This window comes from Dendrobates tinctorius, unplaced genomic scaffold (assembly GCF_039654945.1).
Source record: "Dendrobates tinctorius isolate UK_male_01 unplaced genomic scaffold, ASM3965494v1 ptg000143l, whole genome shotgun sequence".
NCBI classification, from domain to species: domain Eukaryota; kingdom Metazoa; phylum Chordata; class Amphibia; order Anura; family Dendrobatidae; genus Dendrobates; species Dendrobates tinctorius.
In genome coordinates, this window is record NW_027361810.1 from 7,866,368 (window position 1) to 7,878,369 (window position 12,002).

At 41.7% G+C, this 12,002-nt stretch overlaps 1 protein-coding gene across 10 annotated transcripts in view; it reads right to left on the reverse strand.

The window, feature by feature from the left end:
- Positions 1 to 884: 884 nt before the first annotated feature.
- TNS1 (tensin 1) overlaps positions 885 to 12,002 on the reverse strand; it is a 461,328-nt gene continuing 450,210 nt past the window's right edge. For all 10 annotated transcript variants that reach the window (XM_073545363.1, XM_073545362.1, XM_073545371.1 and 7 more), the window contains 3 exons: positions 10,265 to 10,333; positions 10,056 to 10,085; positions 885 to 8,844 (listed from right to left, as the gene is read on the reverse strand). In XM_073545363.1, coding sequence (XP_073401464.1) covers positions 8,706 to 8,844; positions 10,056 to 10,085; positions 10,265 to 10,333 — 238 coding nt within the window. In that variant the 3' untranslated portion in view covers positions 885 to 8,705. The remainder of the gene's footprint in view (positions 8,845 to 10,055; positions 10,086 to 10,264; positions 10,334 to 12,002) is intronic.

The following is a 12,002-nucleotide window of genomic DNA, read 5'->3' on the forward strand; positions in this document are numbered from 1 at the left end:
GCAGCAAAACAGCACGGAAAAAAACGCACCGTCAGCACAGCGTTTTTGAAAACCCATAGGGTTTCATTGTACTGTACTTGGTCTGCGGAACTGCTGCGTTTCCGCAGAGCCAAAACCGCTGCGGAAACGCAGCAGAATCTGCACCGTGTGCACATAGCCTTAGAGCTTACACTCTACAGGAGAGAAAGGACTCAGCTGATCATAAGAGTTTACACTCTACAGAAGAGAGAGCGGTCCACGCTGACCATAAGAGCTTACACTCTTACACAGTTATCAACAATAGATCGCTTCTAGAGCACATTCCCCTACTAATACACTGTCAGATAAAGAAAAAAAGCAACATAGTGTCAACCTGCACAGAGACAGGACCCCTCTGTTGTCCCCTCCATGGAAAGCAATATTCTATAATGTAAATTATAGTACAGCAGCCTGAGCATGACTAGAGTGCGCCTTCATACAGGACAGAGTGCTGTCTGTATGGTATCTAGTGCTCATTACAGTGCTCCTTTACACAGCACACACAGATTAGGGACGTCTGTATTTTATAATGGTAATTAGAATGCTCCTTTATATATTCCACAGAGTGCTGTTTGTATTTTATAGTGGTTATTTGAGTGCTGCCAGTGACAGGTGGATCCAGCGTCACATTACAGAGAACCCGACAGCGGTGGGACGGTGGTCAGTGTCTTCATCACAAGCTCTCTCATTTGGTCAGTGGACACTGAACTCTACATTGCTTCCTGCATGAGGGGGTTTAGTAGATCTATACTTTGTGGGGTTTTTTTCTGTGTGTGTAGATAAGGTGGTCGGGTGGACACCATAAAACATACGGCCGGCTATGACCACATGAATATGCAAATTCAAAGAAAAACTAAAGAAACTCATTTTTCAAGCAAAAGTATATTTTATATGATGTTATCACTGACAAAGCCATACAATAATTTGGAAAGAATTACGGACGTCTGTACAAACAGAAAAGTGAAAGCATATAGTCTATTTTCTATTCAACAGAAGCAAAAAAACAAAACAAACAAAAAACAAAAAAAACAAGGCACATATATTTATACAAGTGATAACATTACCAGCACATGGATACAAAATATAAAGTATATTTCCATCTATATAAATACAGAGAGGGGGTATTTCTCTTCCTTTTTATTCATTATTTTATTTTATGGTTTTTTTATACATTTTTTTTATTTTTCATTTTCATCGTTTTGTTACCGATTGCTGGGATGATAGGTTGTTGTGGCGCAAAATATATAATGTAAGCATGTTAGGAGAGCCTGCAAAATCCCGCTCCCACCGGGGTGGAAGCCGGTTCTTTCCCAAATGGGCAGGCGTCTCTTACTAGTGGCAGCAAAGGTTTTTGCAAAGCACAGTGGGGGTTGAGTGATCGGTAGAGGAAATGACGACCCATATTTGCATCTCCACCGACCGAAGCGTTCATGATGGAACAGTATTAATTAGCCTGGAAAGAGAAGAACGGTTTATTGATTTTTGAAATGTATCGGAGTGAAAAAGTCAGACGTGGACTAGTCATTCTGTACAGGTATTAGTTCATTTCCGTCCTTAAATGACACAGTGTAGACCTTCTCCACCATATCTGGGGTCCCTCGTCACATAGGATGGATTATTGCATCAGACACTGTGTGAAACATTCAAAACCAATCTCAGATTAAATCTCTGAGACTTCAAAGGAAACTGGAGGAGTTGATGTTGAGGGAACATTCGTTTTTGGCCACCCAGAAGAGATGTTCTTCCAGGAACTCGCCCTCTAGTCGTATAAAGGGCCATATATGAAGTCAATATTTCCTCCTTGCCAAAAACGTCCAGCAGGGTTGGAAAATCCATCACAAAGCAAAGATTTCTTTTATTTCCCACTGTATTCAGGTTATTTTTCAGAAATACATAGACTTCAGATATGGTCCACAGTTTTGAAAACGAGGCGTAGTTGACCCTATCAATTAGAGCGTCATTTTATTGGAATTCCTCGTACAGTCATCGTCTGACGTGACAGTAGAGGAAAATTATTGAGTTTCACGAGCCGAGACACCAAGCAAGCAAACCAAGTTCTTTTCAGGGCACTCATACTGAATTAGGTGACATTGGTGGTGGTCTATGAGCAGGACACTTACCCAGTAAGATCCGTTCTTTTTAGGGCACTCCGAATCCCTTGGGTGACATTAGTTCTGGGCTATAAGTCATGACCCAATCAAAGTAAGCAGGCAGGCTCTTTTTATGGAACTCCAACCCCCTTAGATGACTTTGGTGGTCCACCGCGAGCCAAGACACCAGCACAGCGAGAGCTTTTTTACTTACTCCAATCTCGATAGATGGCACTAACCAAGCAAGGCAAACTCTTTATAGGGCTGGAATAGAAATCGTCCACGCGAGTCTTTCGACAGAGTAATACCGGTCTGAGTGACACTCAACATTTTACTCGTTATTGATCGTAGACCAATTGTCTTTGTCATAATTTCCGAATAACATTCCATTCCATTTCTGGATGTTCTATGGTCAATATAAGGCTCAGATCATTAGTTAATGAATCCAGTGAGTTAGCATTAAGGCGTTGTGAAATATTCTGCAATACTGAAAAATACCATGAGTGGCCAAAAGGGGTGACGAGCAGGTAGTCATTTCTCCAGAAAAGTGCTCCATTAAGGCAAGATCAGGCAACATATCTTTTGGGTAACATCGTGTCTTTGGTTATTAGTTTATACATCAAAGGCTTTGTGTGTCCAGTGTAGAGCAAGCAATGCACCCTGAAAGGCTCCATGGCCGAGCGACCACCAAAAAGTGACCTTAAGAGCCCTTTCTTGCGGAGGCCATGTTCATTGGTGGCATGCGTGTTTGTGTGACTCCAACTGCCCCCTCCCCTGTAGAAAACAAAAACAAAACTCCTTCCATGTGTGTGAGATCACATGCGTGAGTAAGAGAAGTGCGGTCACTTAAACGCCATATATCTATTGCACGTGATTCTATAAGCTATTCATTCATGTCTTGCTCATTTCGCTACATACAAAAATATAAGCCAGGTCCGTGGGTTCTCGCATTCGTGGGCATTGAAGGATTTTGGTGAACCAGTGGTTGGGACGATGACTTCTAGACAATAAGGCAGCAAATGTCAAAGCTCCAGATCATCCCTATCCTGGCATCTGGGCTCATAAAGCATGGGGACTTCTATGGACCCTACAGTAAGATGGAGAAGTGGCAAGAAGGCCACCAGGAATACAAACTCTTAAGGTTCCTTCGATGGTCCTGACGTCTGAGTTCCCAAATCCTGTAAGTACTATAATGTCATTGCTTTATAGGTAACAGGCAAATAACCACTAATTCTCATCTTCAATGGATCCTACGGGACCGCAATACGCCAAGCATACAGGCTCCGGCATCAGCTGTAAGGCTAAAGCTCAACTTCACAAGACTTCAATTTATTGTTCGATACATTAAATCCAACACAATGAAAGCGTAACTGCACTTTCAGAAAACTTTTAAAACTTTCCAAAAGTTTTGATTGCTTGGAGTCCGGGTGCGGAGACTTCTACCTATGGCTGAAACAAAGGAGCTGAGCAATGACTGCTGTCCTCCAAGTCTGAAGATTGGCTCAATAGAAAGTTCATGAGTTCTTTATTTAGTCTTGGTGTCAAGTTGTGCTTGACTAAACCATTCTGTCGCCTTCTTTTTGGAGATCAGTGAGGGGTCTCTGCACCCGGACCTCCACTGATGAAATAATAAAATATTCTGATATGTCCCTATGACAGGTAAGAAGTTTTCTGAATGCGTACTTACACTTTACGTCTTTTGAAAACTCCATATATCTTAGGTATGGTGCCCCCTGGTGGACAAAAATCCGTGAAAAAAAAAATAATGTATCGGAGCGCAATATTGTTCTTTTCGTACAGCTGCTGCCTCGCCCTGTAATAATACAATGCTTCTGTATCTGGTATACAGGATCACAAAGCCAAGCTCGCTACGAAACACTTCTCATTAGTATCACATGAACCAGCGACCTTCTAACACTGCATGAATTCCTTCACACTCGACACCCGTCTGCGCTGATCCGTGCAGCTACAGGGGTGGCACATAGGGTGTTTGCCAGGCACTTTGTGTAACCCATGAGCCCGCTGTGACTGACGCATTTCACAAACTGGCTATTACACCTGTAAGGCACTCAATGGGATTAGTCCTAACAAGCAGGGGTGGTAAAAGGGTTAACATAGGTGCCATCTTTAGATCACACCATTAAGAACGTCATGTTCTTGTATACGCGCCCAAAAATAAAATACACACTCACACGCCTCCCCAAAACAGCCTTCCCCCCAATCCCTCTCACGTACAAAGACTTTCTGCACACAAAGTGGAAAATACTGACGATTTGTAAGACGTCTGCCCAGGGTGGTCCGCTGACCCTTGATGGGCGCAGCTCCTAGCACCGGGGCACGTGGCAGTAACAGATCTCTAAGGATACGGGCCCTATGCATCCTAATATTAGGGGCATTCAGGGACCGATCTATGGACTGTCAGATGGGGGACATGCTAGTAGGAGTATTAAATATTGCAGTAATATATCTAAAACTGACAGAATAATACTGAAATGTAAAGAATCCTTACAGGATCTGCGTATTATAGTGATGAGGATAGATCTACTAAAGTGCAAATCAAAAGTGATATCAAATCTCCTGCGAGATCCACTGTATATTGCACTAATACCAGACGGTGGGCGACGCGCTACAGACTCCTAATATATAATATCTATCTATAAAAATACAACTTTACATAAAAGCAGCGCAGATTCTCCGGATTCTCCGAGCGTGGGGTAGGTCAAGGGTAGTCGGAGTTTTATCTCCCATTCACTTCTATGAGAATGGAGAGGATCAGTCAACAGCAACTTCCGCTGTCACCATGATGCCTCACTCACTGCACTGGGCGCAGAGGGAATGAAGACGTCATATAAAGGTGCAAAGTAAAAAGAATTTTCTAAAGGAAAATTGGATTGCACTTTAGTAGATCTGAGCCTGCAGAAAGGAAATGAAAATGGATGAAAGCGCAATTGTAAAATACCGCCGAACAATGGGACGTAAAGCGAAAACGTCCTTTCCAACTGTCCTATTAGAATACATGGAGGTCAGACGAGTAGACACCTCCCCATAAATCATCTTAGCTTCGAGGGTCCCCAGAATGGACAACCTCTCATATGCCCCTATTATGGGTCCTCTACCAGTTTCTGTATGTGCCTATGACAACTAGGCCTGATACATTCAGCATATGGCAAAACCACAAGCAACACTGGGCTCAAGTCCGGGTGAAGTAAGTTCTTTAAATCACATGACCAGGCAATGTCTGTGAACTATCCCTTTAAATGAATTGGCTTCACTCATAGCCCTTTAAACTCGGCTGTGGTTTTACTTCCTTGAATTACGGAACTGTTTCATGATTTATGGTGAAAATAACCCCCGACCCATGAGAGATGGGCACAAGCTCCTGGGGCTGATAGTTCAGTAGTATAGCGGGCAGAGGCGCCCACTAGTGGTGAGTGATGACCTAGGCAGGTAGTAGTCGGAGTTGCTATAAGCAGAGGCCTGTGTGCTCTGCGGATATCCTGCAGATTATTGCACAGTAATACGAGATACAGATTAAGGCTCCGGCACTGGATCTTCAATGATACAAAGTATCAGCGGCTGCACAGATGTATCAATGCATCCAAGCGGAGAGGAATACAGAAATACAGCGCCCGGCGGTGGCACCGGCAGAACCAGCGTCTTTTCAGGTGGATGAAAAATCAGATTTTTCTGTTTATTAATGAGAGAAGAAACATATTTGTCTAATTAAAAGCCATATGAATGAAAAAACAGATTATCCACTCACTAGTTAGTGATGACATCACTGAGAATGCCTCCTATCCATCACCAGAGATCAGCGGTGACATCACTGAGAATGTCTCCTATCCATCACTAGAGATCAGCGGTGACATCACTGAGAATGCCTCCTATCCATCACCAGAGATCAGCGGTGACATCACTGAGAATGCCTCCTATCCATCACTAGAGATCAGCGGTGACATCACTGAGAATGCCTCCTATCCATCACTAGAGATCAGAGGTGACATCACTGAGAATGCCTCCTATCCATCACTAGCGAGTGATGACATCACTGAGAATGTCTCCTATCCATCACTAGCGAGTGATGACATCACTGAGAATGCCTCCTATCCATCACTAGCGAGTGATGACATCAGAGAATGCCTCCAATCCATCACTAGTGAGTGATGACATCACTGAGAATGTCTCCTATCCATCACTAGCGAGTGATGACATCACTGAGAATGCCTCCTATCCATCACTAGCGAGTGATGACATCAGAGAATGCCTCCAATCCATCACTAGTGAGTGATGACATCACTGAGAATGTCTCCTATCCATCACTAGTGAGTGATGACATCACTGAGAATGTCTCCTATCCATCACTAGTGAGTGATGACATCACTGAGAATGCCTCCTATCCATCACTAGTGAGTGATGACATCACTGAGAATGTCTCCTATCCATCACTAGTGAGTGATGACATCACTGAGAATGTCTCCTATCCATCACTAGTGAGTGATGACATCACTGAGAATGTCTCCTATCCATCACTAGTGAGTGATGACATCACTGAGAATGTCTCCTATCCATCAATAGCGAGTGATGACATCACTGAGAATGTCTCCTATCCATCACTAGTGAGTGATGACATCACTGAGAATGTCTCCTATCCATCACTAGTGAGTGATGACATCACTGAGAATGTCTCCTATCCATCACTAGTGAGTGATGACATCACTGAGAATGTCTCCTATCCATCACTAGTGAGTGATGACATCACTGAGAATGCCTCCTATCCATCACTAGTGAGTGATGACATCACTGAGAATGCCTCCAATCCATCACTAGTGAGTGATGACATCACTGAGAATGTCTCCTATCCATCACTAGTGAGTGATGACATCACTGAGAATGTCTCCTATCCATCACTAGTGAGTGATGACATCACTGAGAATGTCTCCTATCCATCACTAGTGAGTGATGACATCACTGAGAATGTCTCCTATCCATCACTAGTGAGTGATGACATCACTGAGAATGTCTCCTATCCATCACTAGTGAGTGATGACATCACTGAGAATGTCTCCTATCCATCACTAGTGAGTGATGACATCACTGAGAATGTCTCCTATCCATCAATAGCGAGTGATGACATCACTGAGAATGTCTCCTATCCATCACTAGTGAGTGATGACATCACTGAGAATGTCTCCTATCCATCACTAGTGAGTGATGACATCACTGAGAATGTCTCCTATCCATCACTAGTGAGTGATGACATCACTGAGTGTCTCCTATCCATCAATAGCGAGTGATGACATCACTGAGAATGTCTCCTATCCATCACTAGCGAGTGATGACATCACTGAGAATGTCTCCTATCCATCACTAGCGAGTGATGACATCACTGAGAATGTCTCCTATCCATCACTAGTGAGTGATGACATCACTGAGTGTCTCCTATCCATCAATAGCGAGTGATGACATCACTGAGAATGTCTCCTATCCATCACTAGCGAGTGATGACATCACTGAGAATGCCTCCTATCCATCACTAGCGAGTGATGACATCACTGAGAATGTCTCCTATCCATCAATAGCGAGTGATGACATCACTGAGAATGTCTCCTATCCATCAATAGCGAGTGATGACATCACTGAGAATGTCTCCTATCCATCAATAGCGAGTGATGACATCACTGAGAATGGAGCCTATCCATCACTAGCGAGTGATGACATCACTGAGAATGCACCTCAGCTGTACAGTAGAATAATGCTTTCTCATTAATCTTTGAGTACATAAATGTGTTTCTACACGGCATAGTCTGAATAATCTCGGATGTAAAGCATTGGAAACATTGTATCTCCCGCAAACAAAGAAAAATCTATTTAATAAATATAATTTAGGTAATAGGATGCAGAGCTCTTAATCTCACAAGGAATATTTTTATTAGTCCCTTGGCTATGTTTGCGCCCATTTTGGGGATAGTAACACGCAGGTACACAGGCGCAAGCATTTACTGTCTCTTTAAAAAAAGAGAAGCTTCTACACAGGCCTATGTGCTCTGTTGCCTCTTATGAATGCAACCTTCATTCCCACCACTAGGTGTCAGACGTGTCAATGGAAATTCCCATACAATTTAGTGCATCTTTTCCTAAGTTCTCCACCACTGACATCGTGAATGCTCACTCATTCATGTTGCTTTAAAAAGCCAGTAAATGTAGGTAGCTCTGTACAATCAAAGCATTTATACAAAATATAGCCTCATTATAATAGTTCTAAACAATTATAAATTCTGTGCACGCTAGATAGGTTTATATGTGCACTTAGATAGCGGTATATATTGTTTAGTATCTGCAGATCTCAGCAGTCAGACTGGCGACCTCCGTTAACGAGAAAGCAGTTTAACCGCCATTTCCTCATTTACTGTTGTATCAGGTTTGTTTTTTTGCTTTTTGTGTTCTTTTTTTGGTTTGTTGCTTATCCTCCCTTTGGAGTAGTAGAACCCCACATCACTTCCCTTTTCCCATAATGCACTTTCACTTTTGCCATCTTAAGAGTCTATATTCCAAATTTCAGGCTGGTTCACGGACGGGGGGGTGTAGTGGGGAGGGGGTTCATCTTTTCTGCAAGCCGATCACGCGGGAGACAAAGTTGACGATGGCAGAAGCCGGTTGGTTGGGGTCCAGCTCGGCAAACAGGTGGCAGACGTTGTCAGTCGTACTTCCTTGTTTCCGGGCCACAAAGCCAAATAATCTGCGGAAACCGAGTAAGGCACGGGCATTAGGACCAAGCGTAAAATACACATTTAACCCTTTACTGCAAGGGACTGATGTTGCTGCAATGTTTGGACTCCAAAACCAGGACCATAAAGCCCTTACTTCTCCATGGGAAAAGTGTCATAAATGATGCATCAAAGAACACTGAAATTTGTTACAATTGTATCCAGTCTAAAAATCCCAGTTGTTTTTAAAGGGGTTGTACCAAGATTGGAAGTTATCTCCTATCCATAAAAGAAGGTATGTTTTCACTGATCACTGTGGTCCAACCGATCTTGAGAACCATAGATCTGAAGAGATCATGCACCCATTCTCTCCATTCATTGTAATGCGAGTGCTGAAGACCACCTGGCTGTGTCCTGCTGTCCCATAAAGAATAAACAGAGCGGAGGTACACAAGTTCCACCATGGGGATCATCACCCCTCTAGTTCTCGAGATCGGGGGGGTCATAGTGGTTACACCACCAGCGATCAGTAAGTTATCCCCTATCTGTTGGATACAATGATAATTTCCAAACCCTCAGTCAAGACTGCAGCCAGACACATCTTACCTCCACAGATACATAGTAACAATGTATCAAGACGGGGGAGAGATTGTCTCAGCTGCTGGGTTCATTTTACAGGAAAATCATCTCAAGTGGATACAATTGTAACAGTTTCATACAGGAGAACAGGAAAGTTTTCAAAAAGATTATCAGTCTCTGGATAAACGTGGAGCCATTCACCGACAGCAAGCCATGAGCTTGAAAAGAGCAAAGAAGGTAAATAAACATTGTATCCTGCAGAGTTCTGCAACTTGGTAATATAACGATTAATCTGTATCTACATTTACCTGATTTCCCATTAACAGCATGTTGATATGTGAACCCCCAATTGCTGTAACAAGGGGGCCGCACGCTTAAGGAGACCATACCCATTAGATGTAATAGCTGAACCTGCCGTTTTCAGTCATTTACTCGGATGACAGCGCGATCCCAAACTGCACCAATCATTGGCAACAATAGGAATAGTGGGCAAAGCTCTGGGGTCTCAGCTTATAGACCATCATGGGGTCAGGTCATTGGTGCAATTATTAGACCCCACTGGAAATAACGGAGAAGGTGACAGATGGAGAGAGAAACCTGGGGGACCCGTATCCCACTAATGAGAAGTCAACGCTCAAACCCTAAAGGAGTAGAAGAGACTTACTTAGCCGGAGTCCCATCTGTCTTCAACCACCTAGAGAAAGAACATTCACAATTCAGAAAATCAGTAATGAGCTGAGCAGCAAAAATTCATATTAGGCAAAGGGCAACGGACGATCACTATAGGCGGCACAACACATCAGACAGGATGAAAATGCAGTCGTCATTCTAAGACTCATTGTACATAATAATAAGACAACTCCTAACACTCACTTCCTCTCCTGTGGATCCACATCGCAGAACGTGACCGTGTTTAGTGGATAATGTCTTCTGAAAAACAGCCTGAAACAGGAAAAATACCAAATGCTAATAATGAGGCAGTATTATAGTGTCGGGGTCGTAAACGACAATAAATCCTCATTCACCAGTCATTCCAAATCATTGTGCGAGCGCAAAACATCTGGTACCAATTAAGAATGACTCAGACACGCAGCTGATTCAGTCTTAGCTAATGTCCCGCATCCACACCTGTCAGGAGCAGTACAACAACTGGCTTTATTTACAAATACACAATACTATATTGAGTGTTAGGGGAAGGCGTGCATTAGGCGGGGTTTATGCAGTATACATCTAGTGTCCAGTCTCTCTCTGATTCGTCAAAAAGTCTCCCGATGGTTACTTCTTCTTCACATTCCTGAGTTATCTTTTTTTAGGAGAATTTAAGTGAAAGTGAACACTGGCAGCCATCTTTAATACAGTTACATTTGCATTAGCAAGCAATTAGGAAAAACTTATTGTTTCACAGTATAAAAATATAAAAGTTATATAAGAAAATATATTTTCACCTTGACAATAGTAGTTATATTCTTGTACATAGGGGGCAGTATTATAGTAGTTATATTCTTGTACATAGGGGGCAGTATTATAGTAGTTATATTCTTGTACATAGGGGGCAGTATTATAGTAGTTATATTCTTGTACATAGGAGCAGTATTATAGTAGTTATATTCTTGTATATAGGAGCAGTATTATAGTAGTTATATTCTTGTACATAGGAGCAGTATTATAGTAGTTATATTCTTGTACATGGGGGCAGTATTATAGTAGTTATATTCTTGTACATAGGAGCAGTATTATAGTAGTTATATTCTTGTACATGGGGGCAGTATTATAGTAGTTATATTCTTGTACATAGGAGCAGTATTATAGTAGTTATATTCTTGTACATAGGGGCAGTATTATAGTAGTTATATTCTTGTACATAGGAGCAGTATTATAGTAGTTATATTCTTGTACATAGGAGCAGTATTATAGTAGTTATATTCTTGTACATAGGGGGCAGTATTATAGTAGTTATATTCTTGTACATAGGAGGCAGTATTATAGTAGTTATATTCTTGTACATAGGAGCAGTATTATAGTAGTTATATTCTTGTATATAGGAGCAGTATTATAGTAGTTATATTCTTGTACATAGGAGCAGTATTATAGTAGTTATATTCTTGTACATGGGGGCAGTATTATAGTAGTTATATTCTTGTACATAGGAGCAGTATTATAGTAGTTATATTCTTGTACATAGGGGCAGTATTATAGTAGTTATATTCTTGTACATAGGAGCAGTATTATAGTAGTTATATTCTTGTACATAGGAGCAGTATTATAGTAGTTATATTCTTGTACATAGGAGGCAGTATTATAGTAGTTATATTCTTGTACATAGAAGCAGTATTATAGTAGTTATATTCTTGTACATAGGAGCAGTATTATAGTAGTTATATTCTTGTACAAAGGAGCAGTATTATAGTAGTTATATTCTTGTACATAGGGGGCAGTATTATAGTAGTTATATTCTTCTACATAGGAGCAGCATTATAGTAGTTATATTCCTGTACGTAGGTGCGGTATTACCGTAGTTATATTCTTGTGCATAGGGGCAGTATTATAGTAGTTATATTCTTGTACATAGGAAGCAGTATTATAGTAGTTATATTCTTGTACATAGGAGGCA